The following is a 27,213-nucleotide window of genomic DNA, read 5'->3' as shown; positions in this document are numbered from 1 at the left end:
GTCTCTGGCCCGACACATGAAAAAGGACATACTTTGGATCTCATACTGTCATATGGCTTAGATGTTGCCATTGATGAAATATGTGACACTTGTATGTCGGATCATCTGCCCGTTGTATTTACTATAGTTGTCCCCTGCTCGGACACTTCAACTGTTGCTCCTGCACGCAGTGTGCGTGCAATTAATCCTCTAACTGCCTCACAGTTTTCTGCTGCCTTTAAAGACTCAGTACAGCAGTACAGTATTGAAGATTGTAATCTTAATGTGGAGGAACTCACCAACCTTTTTGACTCTACTTGTACTAAGATACTCGACTCTGTTGCTCCACGGAGGGAGAAACGCACTAAAGCGCTTACAGAACCTTGGCTAAATGACTATACCCGCTCTCTCAGACGTGCCTGCAGAACTGCTGAGAGAAAGTGGAAGAAGGACAAACTTCAAGTGTCGTTTCACATTTTAAAGGACACCTTACATAAATACCAGGGAGCAGTAAAATCTGCTAAAAATCATTTTTTATCTCACCTGGTTGCTAGTAACACCCAGAGGCCTCTAGGTTCTCTTTAAAGTGTTCAACTCTCTTGTTAACCCTTGTGAAACTGACTGTGCTGTGCCATCCATATTGTTGTGTGAAAACTTCCTGAAACACTTCATAGATAAAATTGTTAGCCTGAGCTTTTTATCCCCTGCTTTTACCAGTGACCCCTCTGTTCCTTCTTTATGCCCAGCTGTCTTCCAGCAGTTTGAGCCAGTTACATTACACGTTCTCTCGGACGTAGTTAAGCAGCTTCGTCCTGCAAACTGCCTGCTGGACAGTATCCCTGCCCGCTTACTCAAAGATGTCTTTAACACTGTTGGGTCCAGTATTTTATCCCTGGTTAACACATCTCTCAGCTCAGGGTGTGTTCCAGCTGTTTTTAAACATGCTGTCGTGCAACCACTTTTAAAAAAGAAAAATCTGGATCCTTCAGTTTTGTCTAATTTTAGACCTATTTCTAAACTTCCCTTCTTATCTAAAATATTGGAGAAGGTTGTTTTTAATCAACTACAATCATTTTTAGATGATTTTAGTATTTATGAAAAGTTCCAGTCTGGTTTTAAGCCCCGCCACAGTAACTGAAACTGCCCTTCTAAGAGTCTATAACGACCTTCTCTTAGCGGTTGACTCAGGAAACTCCGCTGTTCTAGTGCTCTTAAATTTGACTGCTGCCTTTGACACTGTCAACCACTCTATCCTCTTATCCCGACTCAAACAAAGTGTTGGCATTACGGGCATAGCCCTAAAATGGTTTGAATCTTACTTGGCAGATAGGAGTTTTGCTGTCCACCTTGGGAATTGCTCTTCATCTGCTGCCCCTCTTTCTTGTGGGGTCCCCCAAGGTTCCATTTTGGGACCCATGCTCTTTTCTCTGTACATGCTGCCCTTAGGGTCCATTTTAAAAAAACATAACATTTCTTTCCAACTGTTTTGCAGACGATGTACAAATCTATTTGCCTGTAAAAAACTATGACAAGGACACTGTCCAGCCTTTGTTGAACTGCTTGAGTGATATCAAAATTTGGTTGGATCAGAATTTTCTCTGTCTCAATGATAATAAGACTGAAATTGTTGTGTTTGGTCGCGCTGTACATTTTAGTGCCTGTGTTGATGCTCTTGGTACTTTAGGTTCCCATATTCGACCTTTTACCAAGAATCTGGGTGTGATTTTTGACAGTGCTTTCAAATTTGATAAACAGATAAGCTCTGTTGTTAAAACCAGTTTCTTTCAGCTGAGACTATTGGCTAAGGTTAAGCCTTACCTGCTACGCAAAGACTTTGAAAGAGTCATACATGCATTTATTACGTCCCGTTTAGATTACTGTAACTCTTTGTATGTTGGATTGGATCAGTCATCCCTTCGTCGGTTACAGTTAGTCCAGAACGCAGCAGCTCGACTTTTAACTGGGACAAAAAAGTGCGACCACATCACACTGGTTTTGGCCACGCTCCACTGGCTTCCTGTTTGTTTCAGGATCAAATTTAAAATTGTATTAATTGTTTTCAAGATCTTAAATGGGTTGTCGCCTTCTTATTTATCAGAGCTTTTACATGTCCACACACCTGTCAGAGCACTGAGGTCTTCCAATCAGATGCTCCTCGATGTGCCCAGATCCAGGTTAAAAAATAAAGGTGACCGAGCCTTTGCAGTGGCTGCTCCAAACCTCTGGAATGGTCTACCTATTAATGTAAGAACAGCTCAGACCATTGAAACATTCAAGTCCTTGCTTAAGACCCATTACTATGCTTTGGCTTTCAAATCAAGTTGAGCTTTGATATCTTGACCTTGTTGTTGTGCTGTTGGTTATTTTGTATTGTATACTGTGTATTGTTTGTGTATATTATCTCATTGATTTTGAACTTTGTTAAGCACTTTGGTCAACTATGGTTGTTTTTAAACGTGCTATATAAATAAAATTGAACTGAAATTGAACTGATGACAGCCTGGGAGATGGACAGTCTGGTAACTATGCTTCCGATTGCCATCTCCCGGTGTCTGCTGTTTTCCAGCAGGGAATGAAGCAGAGGGACTATATGCCCAAATCAGCGTGTGCTGCCGCTGCTGATTTGGGCAAAGGCTTATGTTGAAAATAAATGCGTATTCATATTTCACAACCCCCCCAAACTGTTGCCAGTCTCTCACTTGCCTTTTTGTCTGCTGCCTCTACTGCTGTTTTACCGTGTTATTTGTTCAGTATTGAATCATTTATTTGCATTGAGTTATTCTGAAAACTTTAAATATTTAGAATAAGCATAATTTGTCAGTTTTATTATTGATTGCTTGCTTTTAATCGTATGCACATTCTTAACATACAAAACGGTGTCATTCTAAGAACGTTAACACACAAAACATAATTATTTTAAAATGTGTCTTTATTTATATGTCTTGGGCAGTATTTTCAGAAAAGAATGTTGCTGTTGAATTTTTTTAAAACTTGTAACTCGTCTATGCTGTAAACACCACGAATTTAATTTTACTGACTTCCACTGTATTTGGTACAAATAATTGCTTGAACACTAAAGTTATCCAGCATGCAGCGCGATAAAAGGAGGGCCCAGGTGTTTCTCCATTTACCTCTATTCATTACCACATACACACTCTGTCACACCTCCTTATCAAGGCTGAGAAGAAGAGAGCTGCCTTCACTTTGTCAGCTCTGGCTTTAATCACGAGTCAATTAGCAGCGTCGTAGCAATTGACTATCATCTTGCTCTCTCTACCTTGCTCCACATTGGAGGACCGTCTGCTGCCAGCTTATCGTCTCATTTCTTGATAAGACACAGGCTTAATGAATGCTCACACTTGTGTATGGAAATGTCGTCAGCCCGATTCCTGTCACGCCTCAGCAGATGCCCCTGTGAGGCCTACCGCTGACTGAAGAGGCACCGTGACATTTATGGGATGTAATCGAAGATGGATATGAACCCACACGCTCCGACAGATAGAGGGACGGTTATCAGCCAGCAGCAGATTTTCTGTCTGCTTCATGAGACGAGGCTGAGAGGAGGTGAAGAAGGTGACTGTTAAATAGGTGTGGAGCCACACATGTTGTTTACAGTGTGTTGTAACGCGTTACAAAAGTAACGCAATTACAGTAATGTATTCCTTTTTGCTGTAACGCAGTAATATAACGCATTACTAATTAAATTTCGGTAATATTATACTCGTTACAATCTCAGTAACGCGAGTTACAATGCATTTTTAACGCAACATTTAGTGGTGCATTGGTTTTTTTAAGAATTCACCAACACCGCGACACATTTCTTCACAGGAAAAAAAAAGCCGTATTATTTTCCTGTTGCTGTATTCGATGGTTGAGATGACTGCAGAGACAAATACATTTGCGAGATGGATATTATTTTCACGCTGCGTTGAAGTGAGCTGTCCTGTTTCTGTTCCCGTGGTCAGAACCAGAGACAGTACGGACAGCATGTATGTCCCAACAGGTGACGGTACGTCAGCGGCTGACAGATATAAACATGTCGGGAATTAATGTTGAGGCTTGCTACACGTAAATATCATCGCATTTTTATCAGCCGTGGAGAGTAACTATGCCTGTAGTGGAATGGCTTCGAATGACGACCAAAAACGCTTGTCTTTTACTGTGACCATTTACTGTTCAATATGTTGCAGTTTTACAAACAAGAAAGTGAACAACTTGAGCCTGACGGACATGTTGCTTCTCAGTAAGCTAGCAAGAGTAGGCTACACAACAGACAACTTCTGTGTAGCATACTTCAAAATAAAAGCACTTCCTGTGACGGTTCGCAGTAAAACTAAATTACTGTTAAATAAGATTGTGTAGGCTACCTTTTCACAAATCAGCTGTAAATCAAGTACTGTAAATAATGTTAATAGTGAGTTTTAATCACACTATAATTGAACATTTCCTTTAGAGTGTTTTAACCTAAACAACATGAATTTCTTATTGAAGTGCTATAAACAAACATTTTTACAACAATGCCATACTTTTGAGTATTTTCATTTTCTCCTACTTGCCTATTATATGTTTTACTTATCTATTTTGTATAGCTTTAGTTACTTTGCATATTTATATTAATTATACAAAATATGAATAATCTATGATGTATTAAAGTGGATAAAGACGAGACTTTATTGATCTGGTGGTGAAATTCACAAGCTAGCTGCCAAATCAAACTTCCACTGTTATTTTGGTGAAAGTAACTCAAAAGTAATGCAAAAGTAGTATAATGCATTACAATTCAGAGACAGTAATATTGTAATATAACTAATTACTCTCAAATGACAGTAACTAGTAATAATGTATTACATTTTGGAAGTAACTTGCCCAACACTGGTTATTTATGGTCTCATTTATATTATTTATTGATTATTATATTGTGCACTGATATTGTGGGGGTGGGCCTTTTCATCGCGGTTTGAGCATTAGTGATTTGTTTGCTTCACCTGTTCACCTGGGTTTTTTGGGCTTTGACAGAGAGGGGGTGAGCCTGGGAGCGAACACTTTCTGTTGACTGCTGCACTAACGCACTTATTTCGACTCACAAAGTAACTTTACATTTAGTAACTGCATGCTAGTTGTATTGTACGTGTAGAGGACTAAATCATTGCAATACAATCTCGAGCGCGTCACAGTGTGTTTATGCATCTCTCAGTGTTTAGTCCCTCACAGCAGCACTTTGTTGGACTGCTTACAGCTGCAACAATAGGGAAGCTAGTAATGAAACAGAAACTCTTAGTTGAATCTGTTTTCATACTGTGATCCACTTGGTCTATGAGTCAGTGTGCTGACTCATAGACCAAAAAAAAACTAATTCATTTCCATATCATTTTTGTCAGAGCCACAGGGAGCCACTGGAGAGGGGATCCAGAGCCGCAGGTTGCAGACCCCTGGTGTAAAACATACAGCAGATCACTTACCCACATATTCATCTGCTTGGTCCACCGCTAAAAAGTACAAACTGTTTGTTACCTTATTCATGAAAATATCTCAGTGTGGGCAGGACCAAGGCTCTGGTCACATCTGTGATGAGCCTGCAGCTGCTTTAATATTAATGTCACAAGCTAAAAGTAATGCAAAGTTGAAAATCAGCTGTTGTCATTTTGACACTCGAAACAGTACAGCGGAAAGTAATTATTAGAGAAACTCCTCTGCTCACATAAAACATAATACACTAAATTACAAAATGAACACAATGTTCACAATGTTCATTGAATAAACACCTGATTACTGGTGAATCTTGCTAAACTTATGTTACTTAAAGTGAATATATGTGTAGGGCCTGTAAAAGATCTGGATCCCAAAGTATAATTACATAGCAAGGTTACAATTGTCTGATTTCGTCATTATAATTGATTATATGACAGACATAAGACTACACTTAACAATACAATAACTAATTAAAGCTGTAAGCAGCGTTGGACGGGCCCTTGCGCCTCTGCGCACATCGGGATTACTGGTGGACGCCGCTCCTTGCGACCGCTCATTTGACACTCAGACACCGCAAATCGTCACCAATTAAAAAGGAACTCTCTGTTGAGTTCAATTATACCTCACACAAGACTCTACCTTGAATGGGTCACCAGTTATGAAAGGGGCGTGGCTTAAGCAAAGGGGGCAGGCCAAACCATCACCAATGAAGAAGGAACTCTCTGCTGAGTTCATGACACCTCACACAAGACATGGATGCCAATTAGATTCTGAATGGAAAGTTTACTTTTAAAAAGTTGCCACTGACAAGACCAAAGTGATCTGTGTGTTTTGTTGTTGTGAACTGAGCTATCATCGCAGCACGTCCAGTCTGAAATACCACTTGATAGCCAAGCACACAGCTGATGCCTATTCTCTGCCCCCTCGTCAAAGCCAGGCAACACAGCCCATATTCAGAAACTGTGCCTTTAGCGGAGGACTTTCAGTAGGAATCACTTCAACGATACTTCTCTTTGAAATTTGTGGCCGTTTATTCACAAAACAAAAATCATCAGCAAAAGCACATCACATCCATTTTAACCCCTCAAGATGGTGCTCTGTTACCATAGTTACTGACAGAGACCCATAGAGTCCCATAAACCCACCATAACAAAAACAAGTTTAAGTGAATTGTGTCCTTAAGTCTGAGGTTTCTGCCTTGTTAAAAGACCGTTTTTCCTCACCACTGTCGCACCAAATGCTTGCTCTTGAGGGGGAATTGTTGGGCCTTTGTAAATTATAGTGTAGTCTAGCCCTACTCTATCTGTAAACTGTTATCTAACAGATTTGACACTATAAATAAAATTGTATTGAATTACAGAGACAGGCGCTGAAACAGAGTATTTCAGACAGAGAGAGAAAAAATGATGGGCTCTTTAATAAAAAAAGGTTTATTTAATAGAAAGTGCTTATAGTATTAGTCCTGTAGATACATATTTATTTTAGAATATAGGCAGTAAACGAGAACCCTTCAGGAAGCCATTATGCAGAAGCCAGTATGAAAAGCCTATAGTGGAACAGTGGCTAGTTCCCACATGGTCTATATCCACGACATTCCACTTCCGGGATTGCTCCGTTGCTGCCGGAAATTCCGCCTATCACTTTTTTTGGACAGATGTCCAGTACCGCTCGCTTTCTTTGTGTTGTAATTTTAAACTCCAGTCTATTTATGAGGACTATGGTTAACTGCTCCTTAGATTTCTGCAGGGTAAATCGAGACAGCTAGCTATCTGTCCAATCTGAGTTTTATGTTGCACGACTAAAACTATTTTCAAACATACACGTTCCACCAAAACAAGTTTCTTTCCGAGGCTATTTTGCAGAGGCACCTTGGCTCCGTCCGGCGCTTAGCGATTATGAATGGTTTAAAGTGCCCATATTATGAAAAAATCACTTTTTCTGGGATTTGGGGTGTTATGTTGTGTCTCTGGTGCTTCCACACACATACAAACTTTGAAAAAAATCCATCCATGCTGTTTAGAGTGAGATATGGTTTCTGAATGTGTCCTGCCTTCAGTCTCTGGGTGAGCTGTTCAAAATCGGCACGGCTTGTGACGTCACAAGCCGAAACGAGCAGGCTAACCGCAACCATTAGCTCGTAGCGTTAGCATGCTAACGCTAATGCTAACGCTAGCATGCTAACGCTAGCATGCTACCTCGTTCTCAGTAGCAAAGCACTGCTACAACACACACAAGTTCACCATAATCTACAAAAGAACTACTTACATGTGCGCCCTCATTTAGAAGTCTCCCAGCTAATCCTGCCTTGTAACTGACCGAAGTCAGCCTTTCTTTTACTGTCTATGGAGCTAGCTAGCTGACATGATCTACATCTGAGCTACTGGGCATGTGCAGTGCAATCAAAGATAGTACAGAAGAAGAAGAAGAAGAAAAGAGGTCTCACTCTGTAGCTAAAACAGAGACCAGCTGAAAAGAGGATCTGCAGCAGTGAGAGAGAGCGGTGCAGTACAACAAAAATATGGTGTTTTTTGAAAATTAAACCATGTAAACCTATTCTGGTACAACCTTAAAATACAATTATGAACCTGAAAATGAGCATAATATGGCTGCTTTAAAGATATGCCAATAAACCAGAGCACGTTTTTCTCCCATCCCGGAGCAAAACGTGCTCCAGATTGGTAGTGCTGTGGAGGTCTTGCAAAGTGAGACAAGCTCCCACATAATGTCAGGACTTAAGCTCTCTGTTGCTGTTATCCCGAATGTACTACTACTGTCAGAGTATACTAGCTTCTGTTTTTATAAACCCCTCACTTCATTTATGTGGCTCACCAACTGAAGGCTAGCCAGAGGGAAGACATTAACGTATCTATCCACCTCCCTGAGGCCTGTGGCTGCACAGACCTTCAGTGGTCCTGAAAAAATCAACTCTTCTCATTTGGATCATGTCTGGTGCAGAATTTACCCCATAGGCGCCAGATGCCCTGGTAATGGACTAGGAAAACGTCTACATCAATATATCTCCCCACGAGACCATTCCTCCTTGCTGTCCGATAGCCTTCCACTCGAATCGTGGACGCTCCAAATGCATTAGTCTCCAGAGAGAAGAGAGCTGCTTCTTTCAAATATCTAGAGTGGAATCCATTAAGGGCAGGTGAGAGTGGAGACTACCCATGATGCAAAGCCTTCGTACTTGCTCATCAGCCAGGAACTATACAATCCTCATGACACCACTGTGAGACAAAATTTTATTGAATCTTATTCTCCCACTTCCTAATTTTATTCTTCATTGTACAGCTGTGTACCTTGTGAGACAGTTCTTCAACCACAGACAGGTTCAAACCATTTTTCCACTGGTGCTCTAGAACAAGGGACTGAAGCCTTCAGATCCTCAGACCTCCCTGCCGTTGGGCCAAGTAAGGCCTTTCCCATGACAAAACAGCGGTGCTTCTCCAACACTGAACTTCATTCAGGCACTCGGCATCAAAAAACTGCAACGTCTGGAAAAAAGTTTGCATTTAGTTTCCGTGCTTATTGTGTTTCCACAACAATGTCACTGAGTAAATCTACTGAAATGGCCACAACACAATAACAGAGGAGTGTGTTAAAGTAGTTTGTCAACAGAATCTCCTACAAACATCTCTCTCTGCAGGAAAGATGCCTGTTGGCCTCCACAAGCTTCTTACGATTTGTTATCCCTGTTTCTGTCACTTAAACAGCTTTACAGTAGTTTCTTAACAGAAGCTCCTATACACATATCTCTACGCAAGAAAGATGCATTTTGGCCTCAATAGGGCTTTTTATGACCCCATCAGAGACTAACTATAGTTGTGAATTGAATAAAACTCTTTCCTGATCCGATACCAGGTAAATACAGGGCTAGTATCGCCGATACCGATACTTTTTACTTGTAACGTCACGATCATTGAATCATTTTGTGATTTTGCCTTTAGTTAGTTGATTATGATAAAACACAGGACAAAGATTTTAGGCAAATCTAAATGTTTTTATTTACTAACTAGAACAATATAAAACAATGTAACGGTATAAAAATATTAAAATAATATAACAAAATATAACAAAGTCAACAACACAACCAAAAATACCTTCCATTACACACAGATCTGTGAAAAATAAAGTCAGTTGTGCAAAATAAGTAAACAAAAGCCACAATGTATAAATATGAATATTACAATATAAAAAACACAACAAAAAAAATCATCATGGGCTTCTTTCACTGTTCTGACTCTCCCTCTGTGTGTGTGTGAGAGAGAGAGAGAGAGAGAGAGAGAGAGAGAGAGAGAGAGAGAGAGAGAGAGAGAGAGAGAGAGAGAGAGAGAGAGAGAGAGAGATAGAGAGAGAGAGAGAGAGAGAGAGAGAGAGAGAGAGAGAGAGAGAGAGAGAGAGAGAGAGAGAGAGAGAGAGAGAGAGAGAGAGAGAGAGAGAGAGAGAGAGAGACTTGGAATCGATACTATTGATATTTAGATCGATACGCCCAGCCATACAGCAGATCACAGCCACCAAACTGCTCCCTAGTCCTAGCGTCGAGAAAATACTCTAAATATATATTAGTATATTATACTGTCAGAGAGAACAGTGTGGGGATACAGAGACCACAGCAGGTCACCTCTCTGTCAGATCTCATGGCTCCATTTCTGCTCCTGTTGATCCTTCTGACTGAAGCAGCTTCTGGTAAATATCAGCTGTTATTGTGAAAAGATTGATGGACAACGTTAGTAATGTTTATTCATGTCATTCTGGTAAAATAGCTGCAGTTTCCCCACATAATAACGTTTTATTGATGCGATTTGTGGCAGCTAACGTTAGCTAGTGGAGCAGTTAGCCTCTTAAGGGGGAGATATACCGCGGCCAGCCAGACTCGGAGGCCTGGGGCGATACGGTCTGTTCCCCCGACGTTACTGCCGTTAGCACCGTTATTACCCGGTGCTGGAGTTAGTGCTGGCTCGGTTCGGATGAACGTGTTGAACGATGCTGTAACCTTAAAACGCTAACGTCCCCCACCTAGCATTAGCTAACGCTAACGTCCCCCACCTAGCATTAGCTAACACTAACGTCCCCCACCTAGCATTAGCTAACGCTAACGTTACTTTCCAACGTAGCACGTTAAAGGACAGTTCCTAGGACTTAATAACAGTTCCTAGGGGTTAATAACGTGTGTACCGAGTCGACCGTTCTCTGGGACATGTTGTCATGCTAACCGAATGTGTCTCTAGCTTTAAACAAGCTACCGTATACCGGTGGTTAGCTGCTAACGAGGGTAAATCACTATTTTATACCACTAACAAGGCTCAAAATGGCACCACACTTCAACGGTAACATAATGGGGGTCCTTACATGTAAACCGAAGCATTGAGAACTTTGTAAGTGTACAGATAGTTTATTAAAAAGGTAGTTCATAAAGACAGTAGCGTTCATGTTTACATGCGCCGCCATCTTGGATAACAGTCATGACCAGTCGAACACCGAGCAACCAGTAACACAGCTCAAACTATCACTGCTTACCTTAGTCAGCCTACTGCATGCACAATGGCTACACTGGTGTGACTATCCATATTTGAAAATACATTTAAACATTTGAATTTATTGTTTACTTTGTACTCAGCAAGCCTGCAGTACTATGTGATATAGAGCTACCCAGCATAACATGGATATATTACAAGATAAAAACAAGGACTGGTTATTTTTCTGATATTTTAACTGATATCAAAACATTTGATATTTATTACAGCTTCATAAATGATTACAGTATATAACACAGGTTAACCTCTCTACCTTACACAGTTTCTTCTTTAGACTTTTGCTCTCAGTTGTAGAGTAGGAACCTCAGTCACATGGTGTTGTCTCAACTTATCAAAGGTACAGACAACCTGTGAAATTAAGTTAAAGGTGTGGTTATCTAGATGTCATCTTGAGTCTCAACAATGTGATCACGAAGACCAAATATGTCCTCAGACCCTACTTCTGCCTTCACATCTCTGTTTAACAGAGACACTGACGGGCTGCTCAGTTGATGTCAGAGGCCCGTCGGATACAGAATAAGATTTATTTATTTGATTAGGACAATGTGCATTAATCATCATTTCTGTAAGTGTGTGTGTGTGTGTGTGTGTGTGTGTGTGTGTGTGTGTGTGTGTGTGTGTGTGTGTGTGTGTGTGTGTGTGTGTCCTCTTTACGTAGCCACGGAGTAGATTTAACTCAGAAACATAAAATGGTCTTTAGGGGTGAGAGACAGTGACTATGAAAGAGATGAGATCTGATATTAAACAACATTTCCTGAAGGATTAGACCTGAACTATTGATGAGTCATGTCAACACGTATCTCAGTGAGGAGCTTCTTCATGAGTTGACCTCGTGGTAATAAAGTCCTGTGATATCTCTGATAATTAACATCCCTTCTGCAGTGTTACACCTGATGGAGGTCTTTAGAAGTACCATGACTTTTATTCATTATTATTGTTTATTATTGTTTTTCAGACCTACCTGTGGTAACAGCGCACCCTGGAGATGATGTCACTCTGTCATGTCAGGCTGATGGTTCCTCCATCAGCTTTGCAGAGTGGACCAGACCTGACCTGAAGCCAGAGTACATCCTCGTATACAGATCTGGAAGCTTGGATCCAGACAACCAGCATCCATCCTTTAAGGACAGGGTGAAGCTGGTGGACAGAGATCTGAAGGACGGAGACGTGTCTTTAACTCTGAAGAATGTGAGCAGCATCGACAACGGGACATACGAGTGTCGAGTTAAAACCAATGACACTGACCAAATCAGATTCATCGGAATCATCCGTCTGCAGGTTCCAGATCCAGCAGGTGAGGTAGTCTCTCTCAGAGAGTTTTTCTGAGTATCAGGTTGTAGCTGCAGTTTCTAACATCAGAGAGGATGAAGACTGCTCCACTATCACACATTTACTGACTCATATGTTTATTATCTTCAGGTTCTGAGGATAGAAACTCCTCTCCTGGAGGCCGATACCTTGGACTGGCAGCAGCTGTTCCAGCTGGACTGCTTCTTGTAGCTGCTGCAGTGGGTGGTGTCCTGATGTATAAAAGATATAAGAACAAGAGATCAGGACAACCTCCTGCTGATGATGAAGCATCAGCCGATAAGTTCCTCTGACATCTCCCAGAGCTCTTAACACCTGACTGTTTTCTCATGTGCTGTATATACAACATGATTATCATTACTGCTGTGGGTGTGAGGTCATGTGCAGATCTGCTATTTGGTCTGTTTGCCCCCCCATCGTGGTGGTGGAGGGGTCTGTGTATCTGAGTCTGGGATCTGTATCATCTGGACCTCTGAGATCCTCTAGGGTCTCCATGGTATATTTAGTGTCATCGTCTACATCGCGATGTGCGCATGCGCGATAGTCCCATCGCAGGACGTAGCGATGTTGACACTAACACTTCTTTGCTGCTTGATAGAAAAGTCAACTTTCACCGTTCTCCTTTTCCATGATCGTTACCGGCCGACCCTTCCCCTTTAAGACAGGCTGTCATGTGACGTAACGTTAGTCTGACGGGGGTTGTTACCGCTTGCCTGCTCCTCAGCTAACGTTATTCGTTAGCAGGGTTAGCATGGTGACGTTAGCCACGGTTAGCCAGGACCAGTCGGGATCACTTCACTGGCTGTGTCTAAATTGTTTTTGAGAGTAACCAATTCAGGTAGCTATATAATTCAATGTGAGTACATGAATGTTGAAACGTGATAAATTAGCCTGAAGCTAATGCTTAGCTACCTGTTCAGGAGGAAATTAGCCAACTCGGCGTCCTTTTGGGCTAATTTTCAAATATTTGAATAAAAAAGTTCATGTTTCAAGTTACAATACATGGAATCTTAGAAAGTGTACCGTTTACCGTGGTATCGAAATCAGCATCGAGAATCGTGTTATTTGACTGGTATTGGCACGACTACTGACTTTTTGGTATCGTGACACCCCTAAACTGAATGTAACAATAATCTACTCAACGCTGAGCTGGATCTCTGCAAACTTTTAACAGGAAATTATGCTTCTTTAGTTGTAAATATCAGCAGACGGAGCCCCCCCCAAATATCTTCTAATCAGGTGTAGAGAGATCTTCATCATGTCTTCTGTTTGGTGTTTTGGTAATAATACATTTATATGGAGGGAATTTAAATGATTGTTTTCTGCTGAGTAATATAAAGGCTCATGGTGCCTGATTTCTTCCAGCTAATGATTTAATATCAACTAACATTGAACAGTTTAAACTGAGGAGTTGATGACATTGTGAATATTGTTGTTATTGTAATTATAAAATCATCTGATGATCAGAATATCTCAGGGGGACATAGAGGACCAGTCTGTCTCTAAATAAGACCTTCAACTGGATTATTATCTATGAAATAGATTAACATGATGTTTCTAAAGGAAATGTTATGAAATGTGAACTATACCAAAGTGATGATCTTTGAAATCAGTTGATAATTATTTAATATGAATGAATGGATGAAATAATAATGATCAGAGACATGATGGAAGTTGATAACTCAGTTTTAACATTCAGATACCTTAATGCGCCTTAAAATGTTTTTTATATAAATACTTTATATATAAATACTCTATTTGTATTCCAAGTTGTTACTTTTATATATTCATTGTTGTGCACTTTTCTTACTTTGAACATAAATAAAGACGCTCCAAATATCAACCTGATATAGTGTGTGTGTGTTGTATGAATATCTGAATATGTTAAATGTGTAGAGGAGGAGCAGAGACTGGGGGAAGGATGTGATCCTGAGAGACTAAGATCTGAATCTGATGGAGGTCTCTGGTGTCAGCTGAAGACACCTTTGTCCAACATGTCCAGGATTTCACAACCACTCTCACACTAGTTTGATGATTGTCTCAGTCAGAGCGGTCGGGGAGATGAGAGATATATCTCAACCTCGGTCTGGACAGCTGCATGGAGAGTCTGACAGGTTTTAGAACAACGCTCAAAGTACTTTTACTTTAAATACATAAAACTAAATGACTCCATATTTGATAGTTCAGATAAAAGTCAAATGTAGATCAGTTCAAATGTTCTTTAATTAAAAAAAGCAGATTGTTTTAATGTCAACACAAGTTTTAATGTTTGACATGGATGTTAATCTGTGATTAATATTTATTAGAACAAATACCAACACATACACACATATATATACTGTATACATATGTGCATTCATATACATATAATGTTGACAGTAGACTCGCTTTGCACACACACACACACACACACAGAACAAACTTTTACTGTATTGCACCATTACTGTAAGGCTCTGCTAATCAAATACTGTCACAAAAAAACAAACAGTAACAGGACTGAAAGAAAGTAGTTTACTGTAAATACTGTAAAGTTTTACTGTAGTACACACATCACTAATCTGCATCAAGTCTCTCTTCTGGATTTGGCCACAAGTTCTCGTCCACATCACGATGTTTGTTTTCATACTTCATGCAGCTTGGAATCACAGCCTGCTATTGGTCAGCAGTGATGTCATCACAGGCCTCATCCACACTGTTGTACTACTGACACTGTAGTACTATTGACACTGTTGTACTACTGACACTGTTGTACTATTAACATTGTTGTACTATTGACATTGTTGTACTATTGACATTGTTGTACTACTGACACTGTAGTACTATTGACACTGTTGTACTACTGACACTGTTGTACTATTAACATTGTTGTACTATTGACATTGTTGTACTACTGACACTGTTGTACTACTGACACTGTTGTACTACTGACACTGTTGTACTACTGACACTGTTGTACTACTGACACTGTAGTACTATTAACATTGTTGTACTATTGACACTGTTGTACTACTGACACTGTAGTACTATTGACATTGTTGTACTATTGACATTGTTGTACTATTAACATTGTTGTACTATTGACATTGTTGTACTATTAACATTGTTGTACTATGGACTTTTTAAAGTAACTGCTGGTTTTTAACCCTCCTGTAGTCTTCCCCGTCGACCATGATGCAACTTTTAGTTTTTCTGGGTCAAAATGTAAAAAACAATCCCAACGTTTTGGTCGTCTTTTTCGACACCACACGCTTTTTGACTTTTATTTAAGCTTTTCCCATGTTTTTGTCACTTTTCTTGACATTTTTGAAGATTATCTGGACGTTTTTGTCACTTTTTTTTGTGCTTTTTTGACATTTTTTCCTACATTTTTCAACGATCTATTACACATTTTTCTTTACGTGCTATAAAACTGAATAAAACACCCAAATTCAATGAAAGTAGTGAAATGATCATATATTTAACTTGTGAAGAGCGTCGTATGGAACCATCCACGTTATTTTGGTTTAAAATTTGGTTGAAAGAAACAATAATTTCTGATATAGAAACTTTTAGAAAATGGGTCAGATTTGACCCGAGGACACCAGGAGGGTTAACGCCAATAACAAAATGCTCCAAATGTTTTATACTGCTTTTATTTACCGTGTTTTAACTTGCTGTATTATTATTTATTATTAGGGGTCCAAGCCCGAGGGGCGTGGGAACCGCGTAATGCAAGGCAACGCGGTTCACATCTCCAGCGGAGCTGTAGAACCATATTGTTTTTCTACTGCTTTTCCTCCATTATTATTCTTCTCCGCCTAAAACTCCGACTACAGCCTAAACCGTACATGGTGGGGGGTTGCCGTTTTCAGGACTGGTCTGAAACTCTGCAAGGACCTCAGGCGCAAAAATGTACCCACTTCCACCACTAGGTGGCGCTATAGCAGAAAAAACGCGTTTGGACCTATAACTCCCACACCGTACACCGGACATTTAAAAACCGTATTTCCACGTGTGTCCTCCTACCGTTACGTTTTGGTTTTTGCTTTCGCGTGCTCCCCTAGTTTTCTACAATAAACAAACTTCTTAACCCACCTGACAAAGATTCTACAACCTTCACAGTGGACAAATGCAACTCTTTTCTCTCACTTTTCAAAAATCAACACCCTTCATAGGCGCCGATACTGTGTGGAAGTGGCGCTGTCCTGAGATGAAACCTACTTTACGGCTTAATTATCGAGTTAATAGGCGTGTGTTCCCTTCGTCTGCTGTCCATTTCCTAAGGTTCTGAAATGCAATCCATTTTTGACTACTTTTTTTTAAAGGGCGTGCGCCTGTGAGCACCAACGGAGGAAACCATAAATCAGCACCTATGACACCATTTACAACAACGTGACCACCTCCCCCGCTCCTTCAACCACCACACCTGCCTCCCCCCCTCCACCCTCACAGTCACTCTCTCTTTTCTCTCTGCTGTCTCCTGCGGTCAGGGGGGTTAAGAAGTTTGGTTTTGTTAATTGTAGAGAATTGTTAAAGGTAGTCTGTGTATGCATGGAGATGAACTGTTAACCACTACATTTGCAACAGCAATGTACCGCAGACGTCGCAGCTCACACCGCACCGCAGACCTTGCGGATCAAACCTCTCGATATTCACCAATGTTTGCCCCCCCCACGTAATGCTTTAGGTCCCGCTTTGGCGCAGCGCCCCGGGGCGTCGGGGGCGACTGGCATCGGAGGCTTGGACCCCGTCATAACTGCTTGCAGTTCTGGATGATTCTCCAACTAGGAGCACTTTTGGCACTGTGAGCTTATGGAAATTTCACTCTCTTAAAACACACTTAAAACAATCTTCCTAGCTTCATTCATTTGTCTTCTAACACAATATGACGGTGGGCAGTTTCAGAATTCCATGGAATATTATTATTTTTAACAGTTTTTCTGAAGAGCGCTTTCAAAGATGTCATTTCCACCACTTTTCAACTTATGTATTTTATTACAATATAATATTGTAAAACTGATTATATAAGATGAGGTATCAGTCAACAACATCAGTGGCTACCTAATCATGTAACAAAATAAATCTTAATACTTCATGAACTTAATACATTTTTATTTAAAGTTGCTAAATGCCACGAGTTGCCACGAGTTGGAATTTTTGCCTACAGCATTTCATTTTTGCTCAGGTCTGTTTATTTTTAAGTCACTCACACATATATTGTAAGTGATGAACTATCAATACTTGATTTAAAATACATTTAGATCCACATCATTGGTTATTCTTATTTTTTTTGTTAAAAACTGTGTAGTGGTGGAAAGTGGTGGAAATGACAGTTTATGGTGGAAAGATTGTTTCTGTTCATTTTTACTTAAATTGCCAGTCCAAAATATTTTAAAACCATGTATTTTATTATTCAACATATATGAGTTGAATAATATACCCAGTTTAAAGATAATGTTTATAGTTTTAAAAATAATTACAAATTATATTAACCTCAAAACATTCATTTCATTCAAAAAAGCTGTAAATCTCTGAAAAGCTTTGATCTATCTCTCCTCTCTTCCTTCCTACCCCTGGATGGAGATCTTCCCACTATGGGGGGGTCGTCTGGGGGGGGTTTGGTGGCCAACACAGCGTTTGCAGTGGCTATACGTTGTCGCCGGTTTCGCTAATTGATCTTCCACTGTCTTCTTTTTCTTTCCTTCTCCTTACTGGAGACCTCGAAGATTGATTTCACTTCCTTCCTTCCTCTTTCTTTTTTCCTGCGATATCTTTCTCTGTCCTTTTCTAGTTTCTGTTGATGTTTAACTGGATCGGCTTTTATTCTGTCCCTGTATTCCTGTGACTTCTTGGCCATCGACTTCGGCATCTTAAATAGAAATATAGATACATAAAAATAAATATGGAGTGTACTGGAATGGTGATATATAAAGTTCTCAGTCCAAAAGCACAAATATGTCAGAAGAACATGCAAATAACACACAAAAATGGCAATATATCATGTCCAAAGCTACGCCTGTAATTTCTCAGAGGTGGAAATGACATTTTAGCAGTTTTCTGCAATATTAGCACACCCTCATGTCAGGCTTAGCTAGTTTTGGACTTGTTTCCTCGTAATAAACATAAATACATTATTTTCATATTTGTTGTACATAATTCAACCGAACTAGAGCCAAGGTGGAAATGAGGCTGAATAAAAAGACTCTGTATGAAAGCGTTGAGTTATCTTGATTTATTTTCTTCTGCTGAAGAGCACACGTGCCTGAAGTTTCATCTTCAACTAACACTTTTTTTCACAATTATTTCCATGGTTACCAAGTAAATAAAATATTTAAGGTGGATCTATTAAGGTGGATTTTGTTGAGGGAGGTGGAAATGACGGAAAACCTGGGGACAGACTTATTTTATTCCAAAAATAGTTTAAAATTGTGATATGCATATGGAATTTCGATGGTATGATATTATTTTATTTGTCCTTAAGACAAACATATTAAAAAATATTTTTAAATCGATCCTTTAATATAATTTTTTAACATTCAAAGAGGGCCAGTCTGGGTTGGTGACAAGCATAAAACTGAAAAATCTGCTAATAAACAGCCTTGCAAAAGCATTTTTAAAAGAAAACAGGGGCAAGATTTGGTGGTAACTAGGATGTTGGAGCATGAACTTCATAATGACAATGTATTGTGCATTTGTTTGTTTATTTATTTACAAAAAAAAGGTCAAGGACACAAAAGTGCCTGTAGTTGGAGAATCACCCAGTTTCTGTCCTGCAAACTCCAAACTGCCTACCAACCCCTCCCTAGTCCTAGCCTCCACTGCCAGAGAGGACAGTGTCGGGAGACAAAGACGACTGCAGGTCACCACTCTGTCACTTTTACCTTACTTTATTCTTTATTCAGGACACAAAAAACAGTCCATAACACATGTCAGCTCTCATGGCTGCTTTAATGCTCCTGATGTTCCTTCTGTCTGAAGCAGCAACAGGTAAATATCAGCTGTTATTGTGAAAAGATAAAAGGTAACATTAGCATTATTCAACACCGCTGTTTATTCATGTTATTCTGGTAAAATAGCTGCAGTTTCCCCACATGATTACGTTTTCTTGATGCGATTTGTGGCGGCTAACGTTAGCTAGCTGACCAGTTAGACAGCAGCTAAAACCATAACAATTTATGTTACATCAGAGTCACTTTTTGGATGTTTTCAACACCGCTGAGAGACTTTCTTCGGGGCTGGAAACCAAGCCTCCAGGAAGAGCGCCGAGTCTAAAAGCCACCATGGGCTTAGCGGATAACGGTGGTACTGCCCCCCATGGCCCAGAAAGACTTTTCACAGAGACTTTGCATGGCGAAAGAAACGTCTATATTTCAGCGGATAATTTGTTTCTGGGTATATCAACTTACCAGCCCGAACACTGAAAGGGTCCTTGTTTAAAACGTTACGTTTTTAACATTTTTAACATTCACTAGAAGCGAATCCAGAATTATTAAATTTGGCATGATGAACGCGCATAGTGGACGCGAGTAGAGCCGCGGGACTGCGCCCGCCCGCTCACATGACTGTTCTCCCGAGCTCATGTAGCTAGCTGTAATAATGGATATAGCTAATGGTTGTAATGTAGCTAGCTGTAATAATGGATATAGCTAATGGTTGTAATGTAGCTAGCTGTAATAATGGATATAGCTAATGGTTGTAATGTAGCTAGCTGTAATAATGGATATAGCTAATGGTTGTAATGTAGCTAGCTGTAATAATGGATATAGCTAATGGTTGTAATGTAGCTAGCTGTAATAATGGATATAGCTAATGGTTGTAATGTAGCTAGCTGTTATAATGGATATAGCTAATGGTTGTAGTTCACCATGTGTTCTATTAATACGTCCATGGTGTTATCTTATGAAGTCAAGATACATCCCAGGGATGTATGTAGCTATGCTGTAAAGCAGGGGTGATTCTAGGATCTGACCTTTGGGGGGGCTCAGCCCTTAATGAAAAGTTGATAGCAGTTAAGCTAGGGGGGTCCGGGGGCATGCCCCTGTAAGATAAACCCTTAAATCATAAAAACAATCTTGTGAGTTTTGTGGACAGATTGAGACATGCAATTATGACAAACTATCAACAGATTCAAGGCATCTGCTGTGAAAAAAGATGGCAACTACAAAGCATGATTAGCACACATACAGTACCTTGAACTGGTAAAATAAGCCTTAACATATTTTTAGACAGGATTATTCATGTTTTTTTCTGCTGTTAAATTTCAACTTTTTCATTTACATCATTGATAGAAACTGATATGGTTATACAGCTAAATGATGAATAATCTCCAACATCTCTTTTTCTTAAGAGCCTAGTCCTCTATGAAATGCATATGTAAATATAATGTGAATGGAATATTTTAAGTGTTTTAAATGTTTTTGCCCATACAATATATGTCCACTTTCTCACCTGGTTCTACCAGGTCCCTCTCTTTGTCCACTCTCTCTCCATCCTGCTTTCTCTCTCTATCCCCCTCCCTCTGTCATATCACTGACAATCACATACAAAACATTTTGTAATCAACTAGGAAATAATCAAATAAAAAAGAAAACAAAAAACACAGTAGTCCTACTATATATACATATATATATATATATATATATATATATATATGTATATGTGTGTGTGTGTGTTAAGGCTACCTAGCCATTTTCTCACCTTGTTCATCTTGCTCTCTCTGCCCTTCTCCCTCTCTATTCTCCTCACTCCTTTGTGCTGTCAACCAGAAGGCAAATGTAATCGACTAATCAACAGAGAATGTATCGTGTAGGCTACCCATGGTTATACATTCACCTATTTATAACATATGTGAATATGGGGTTGCTGTTCAGTGCAGTGGGATAATGTTAAAGGCTTATCTTATACTTTATCACCTGAACCTGGCTGTTTTCTTTAAAAAAAAGAAATGTATATCCTTCTATGGGGAAACAGACTGTGAGTCAGGGTTTGTTCTTCCAGTGTTTCAGTTCTGATGTGAATGAGTCTGATGATCCGTCAGGTCGAATTATTTATTTTTCATTTGCATTGACAGTTAAAAATAAGAAAGTGTCTGGTAGGGAGGTAGCGGTGCTCAAGCCGTTACTGATGATCAGAATATCTCAGGGGGACATAGAGGACCAGTCTGTCTCTAAATAAGACCTTCAACTGGATTATTATCTATGAAATAGATTAACATGATGTTTCTAAAGGAAATGTTATGAAATGTGAACTATACCAAAGTGATGATCTTTGAAATCAGTTGATAATTATTTAATATGAATGAATGGATGAAATAATAATGATCAGAGACATGATGGAAGTTAATAACTCAGTTTTAATATTCAGATACATTAATGCGCCTTAAACTGTTTTACTCTTATCTTATTTTAATAAATACTTTATTTTTCTACATTTGGATTCTCCATTTGTTACTTTTATATTTTCATTGTTGTGTGTTTTTATTCTTGTTTATTATTCTTATTGTGTGTGTTGTATGAATATCTGAATATGTTAAATGTGTAGAGGAGGAGCAGAGACTGGGGGAAGGATGTGATCCTGAGAGACTAAGATCTGAATCTGATGGAGGTCTCTGGTGTCAGCTGAAGACACCTTTGTCCAACATGTCCAGGATTTCACAAACACTCTCACACTAGTTTGATGATTGTCTCAGTCAGAGCGGTCGGGGAGATGAGAGATATATCTCAACCTCGGTCTGGACAGCTGCATGGAGAGTCTGACAGGTTTTAGAACAACGCTCAAAGTACTTTTACTTTAAATACATAAAACTAAATGACTCCATATTTGATAGTTCAGATAAAAGTCAAATGTAGATCAGTTCAAATGTTCTTTAATTAAAAAAGGCAGATTGTTTTAATGTCAACACAAGTTTTAATGTTTGACATGAATGTTAATCTGTGATTAATATTTATTAGAACAAATACCAACACATACACACATATATATACTGTATACATATACATTTAATATACACAACATTTTAATCATGCAATACATACTGTTAATGTAGATATTTAATGTTGACAGTAGACTGGCTTTGCGCACACACACACACACACACACACACACACACACACACACACACACACACACACACACACACACACACACACAGTCAGCTGACTCAATCGGCAGCCAATAGGATTCCAGCATTCTACAGCAGGACACACCTCCAGTCAGGTTGTGACTGAGAATGAAAGACAGCCCAGAGAGAGATGGTGTAGCTCAGAAATGCTGCTGATGGACTTAGAGAAGTTGGATCAGAAGATGTTTAAAGTTATGTTACGTCATGTTGTTGAATGTCCATGTTCTTATCATCAGTGTTATTGTTGAGTTTGAGTGTTTGTTTTATGTTCAGTTATTAGAGGACAGGTCTCCGTGTGAAGTGTGAAATGTAGCAGTAAAGTTAGTATGTTAATATGTTAATATGCTGTATATATGTATGTTTTATTGTTGTTTATCTGCCAGCTGCACATGTTCAGTGTAGACAGAAACAACATGGAGGTGAAGAGTTATCAGGAACACTCTGAGTCCAGCAGAGGGCCCCGTAGACCGGGTATAGTATGTAGTGATGTTCAGTTCCAGCCACTCACACATTCATCAGTTCACAGAGAAAAGATCCCACTACAGTACAGTAGTAGAAACAGATCAAGAGAGGGAGAGGACAGAGAAGGAGAGAAAGATGACAGGTTACTCTCTCTCAGCTCTCATGGCTCCATTAATGCTCCTGATGATCCTAACGTCTGGAGCAGCTTCTGGTAAATATCAGCTTTCACTGTGACAACACTCATGTAGACTTTACTTTATTTTATTCATGTATTATTTTAATTAGTCTTATAGAAAGATGTCGTCTTGTTAAGAGAAAATGTAAATGTGTTGATGGATTTATATTTACAATACATTTCAGTTTCTTCTGATAATGAGACTGGATTTATGAAAGTGTGAATAATGTTTAACTAACAGTTACGGTTTTACATGGAATAGTTCAATGGTAGGATTTGATGTATAAATATTATGTCACATATTTTAATGTATTATACAGTATTGGTTTTGTGATAAATAAGTGTTGTATTCAACTTTTTCAGCTAAAAGCGTGATCTTATGTTTGACCAACTGCATGAAAAATGTTTGTTACAAAAAGGGAAGGAGAGGGACAGAGAGAGACAGAAGGAGGGAAGGAGCAGCAGGGAGGGCGTGGACTATTTCAGTTTCAACATGTAACCCTTGTGTAGTCCTTCAGGACCGTCCACTTTATTTTATTTTAGTTTTGTATTGGTCTGGTGTTGAGCTTCAGGGTCAATTATTATATTAAAATGATATTCTCACTAGTCAGATATCTACAACTTTGATTGTTGTAGTTAAAACTTCAACATGTTGAATATCTGAAATACATTTTGACTGGTAGTACTAATGTCATTTAAATAACTACAGTTAGAAAGATGACTTGAACCAACACAGTCGCAGAAATCTATCTATCTGATCTCTGAGATTAGATTAGAAGATATTTCCCATTTATTTTGGAAATGTTCCCACACAGAAACATTCTGATCAGACGTCCTTCAATTTATCCAAACTTATTAACGGACTTCTCTTTAGTGACTGAATGGTGTTGGACTCTTCTAACTGTAGGTGATGCTATGAACTGGACCTCTTGTTGATTAGTCTTGCTGGACTCCTCAGACTCCCTGCCTGGGATATGATTTCTTTATGTATTTATGTTGTAGTTGTGTGTATGTGTACTTGTATGTGTTGTTTGTAACTGCAAATGCTTTCAATAAATTAATTGAGAATAAAAATAAAAAAAACCCAGGCGGACCCAGGGGCATGCTGGGAAACGCTGGCCTCTCAGCTGATCTAACAGCTGATTGGTTCAGAATCAACTCAACATGATGACGTATTATATCAACTTGTTATTGATTTTGATCTGGAGGGATTTTAACTGCTATTTGTCTGATTTAAAGTGTGATTCTGTACAGAACTCATGTTGTGAGGCTGATAGTTATGATTAGAAGTCAGAGAGACTAAATATATATATATATATATATATATATATATATATATATATATATATATATATATATACTTTAAAAGTAGGCGAGGTGCAGTTCTTCTCCAACGAGCCTGATGTATCAGCACAGCAAGTAACAGCCTACCGCCATTTTTAGAGTAAACGACGGTTTGGTGGGTCAGGGTAGCCAAAAATTGTGCTCAAGTAAAAGTACTATTACTTCAGAATAATGTGACTCAAGTAAAAGTAAAAAGTAGTCATCCAAATAATTACTTGAGTAAGAGTAAAAAAGTGCTTGGTAAAAAAACTACTCAAGTACTGAGTAACTGTTGAGTAACGTCTGATTTATTTTTTAACACAAGCATTCAATCAGACATTCAAAAATACAAAATAATCATCTTTAGGCAAAGTATTGTTCATCCAATCAATAAAATTAATTCAAATTAATTAATTACATACATACTTAAATTAAAATAATCCAGGTAAATTCAAGTACTTAAAAATGAAATCAATAAAATGCAGATGCAGGAAGACCTGTGTTGACTTTGAGTGACAGCTTCTTGATGTGAGGAAAGGTGTGGAGTCGGTCCATATACCTGCAGGGGACAGGAGTATCACTGGGATAGGAGAACTTGGCTTTCTGTGGTTCTCTAGTAACTCTGTGTACTTAGACAGTTTGTTGGGGTGAACCCTCTGTGGATATAAACAAATCTGTGAGGCTACAGGGAGATCAAGACATTAAAACAGACTTATCATATATATATATATATATATATATATATATATATATATATATATATATATATATATATATATATATCCATCCAAATTGTGTGAGGGCCTGTTTTGTAGTAGTTAACGTTGTTAACCTGTATCACCATCAGAGACTAACTATAGTTGGGAATTGAATAAAACTCTTGCCTGCTGATAAAATAGTTTTGGGCATTCATCTTTAATTAACCCGCACACACATTATTACATTATTAGACCTACAGTCCTTTAGGTTTAGATTCTCCTTCAGATGACGCAGCTGTCCTCCTGTAAGTCCCGCCCTCTCATGTAAATGCAAACCAGACTGCCATCCCCTTATATACAGTCTGTTATCCCCTCCCTCCCTTGTGCAGTAAACTTGTGTCCTCCGTGTAGTGTCGGAAGTTCAATACACAGACTCAAGAGGACCTCACAGCCACCGACTGCTCCCTAGTCCTAGCGTCGAGGAAATACTCTAAATATATATATTAGTATATTATACTGTCAGAGAGAACAGTGTCGGGATACAGAGACGACAGCAGATCACCTCTCTGTCAGACCTCATGGCTCCATTTCTGCTCCTGTTGATCCTTCTGACTGAAGCAGCTTCTGGTAAATATCAGCTGTTATTGTGAAAAGATGATAAAATATGTTTATTCATGTCATTCTGGTAAAATAGCTGCAGTTCCCCCACATAATAACGTTTTATTGATGCGATTTGTGGCAGCTAACGTTAGCTAGTTGAGTAGTTAGTCAGCAGCTAAAACCGAAAGGAAGATATTCATCCAGCCAGACTGAGTCCTGGCCGATAGTTCCCCTGACGGAACATAAACTTTCTGTTACTGTCGTAGCATAATGAGGTTCCCTACATGTAAACAGAAGCATTGAGAACTTTGTAAGTGTACAGATAGTTTATTAAAAAGATAATGAAAAGAAGAAAGAAGTTTATAAAGACCGTAGCGTTCATGTTTACCCGTGTAACAGTAACAGATCAAACTATCACTGCTTACCTTAGTCAGCCTACTGCATGCACAATGACTACAATGGTGTGACTATCCATATTTAAAATACATGTTAATTAATTAAACATTTGAATTGTATTGGTTGACTTTGTACATCAGTACATCGGTGACGCTACCCAGCTACAGTGGAGCGCCGTAACCTGTAGTTGAAGTTGTTGAGAGGTGACGTCAGATTCGGTATCTCCACGTACCTCCGTACGGAGTCACAGAGTAGATTTAACTCAGAAACATAAAATGGTCTTTAGGGGTGAGAGACAGTGACTATGAAAGAGATGAGATCTGATATTAAACAACATTTCCTGAAGGATTAGACCTGAACTATTGATGAGTCATGTCAACACGTATCTCAGTGAGGAGCTTCTTCATGAGTTGACCTCGTGGTAATAAAGTCCTGTGATATCTCTGATAATTAACATCCCTTCTGCAGTGTTACACCTGATGGAGGTCTTTAGAAGTACCATGACTTTTATTGATTACTATTGNTGACATGGACTACTACTACTACTACTGCTACCACTACTGCTACTACTACTATACTACTACTACTACTACTACTACTACTACTACTACTACTACTACTACTACTACCGCTACTACTACTACTACTACTACTGCTACTACTACTACTACTACTACTACTACTACTACTACTATACTACTACTACTACTACTGCTACCACTACTACTACTGCTACTGCTACCACTACTGCTACTACTACTATACTACTACTACTACTACTACTACTACTACTACTACTACCGCTACTACTACTACTACTACTACTACTACCGCTACTACTACTACTACTACTACTACTACTACTACTACTACTACTATACTACTACTACTACTACTGCTACCACTACTACTACCGCTACTACTACTACTACTACTACTACTACCGCTACTACTACTACTACTACTACTGCTACTACTACTACTACTACTACTACTACTACTACTATACTACTACTACTACTACTGCTACCACTACTACTACTGCTACTGCTACCACTACTGCTACTACTACTATACTACTACTACTACTACTACTACTACTACTACTACTACCGCTACTACTACTACTACTACTACTACTGCTACTACTACTACTACTACTACTAC

General features: G+C 39.1%; 1 protein-coding gene and 1 long non-coding RNA gene across 2 annotated transcripts in view; one reads left to right on the top strand and one right to left on the bottom strand.

Annotated features, from left to right (window-relative positions):
• The first annotated feature begins 1,023 nt into the window (after positions 1–1,023).
• LOC118493647 (coxsackievirus and adenovirus receptor-like) overlaps positions 1,024–27,213 on the top strand; it is a 40,775-nt gene continuing 14,585 nt past the window's right edge. Inside the window, exons 1-3 of the mRNA XM_035994230.1 lie at positions 1,024–1,027; positions 9,945–10,137; positions 11,941–12,279. Of these exons, the coding sequence (XP_035850123.1) occupies positions 10,089–10,137; positions 11,941–12,279 (388 nt within the window). The 5' untranslated portion in view covers positions 1,024–1,027; positions 9,945–10,088. The remainder of the gene's footprint in view (positions 1,028–9,944; positions 10,138–11,940; positions 12,280–27,213) is intronic.
• Positions 13,875–27,213, bottom strand: part of LOC118493669 — an 18,755-nt gene continuing 5,416 nt past the window's right edge. The window contains exon 2 of the long non-coding RNA XR_004895614.1: positions 13,875–13,996. This is a non-coding gene — a long non-coding RNA (uncharacterized LOC118493669). The remainder of the gene's footprint in view (positions 13,997–27,213) is intronic.

This window comes from Sander lucioperca, chromosome 17, assembly GCF_008315115.2.
Source record: "Sander lucioperca isolate FBNREF2018 chromosome 17, SLUC_FBN_1.2, whole genome shotgun sequence".
Classification (NCBI taxonomy): Eukaryota; Metazoa; Chordata; class Actinopteri; order Perciformes; family Percidae; genus Sander; species Sander lucioperca.
The sequence above is the reverse complement of the archived record's forward strand: the minus strand, read 5'-3'. Positions and strand labels throughout refer to the sequence as shown.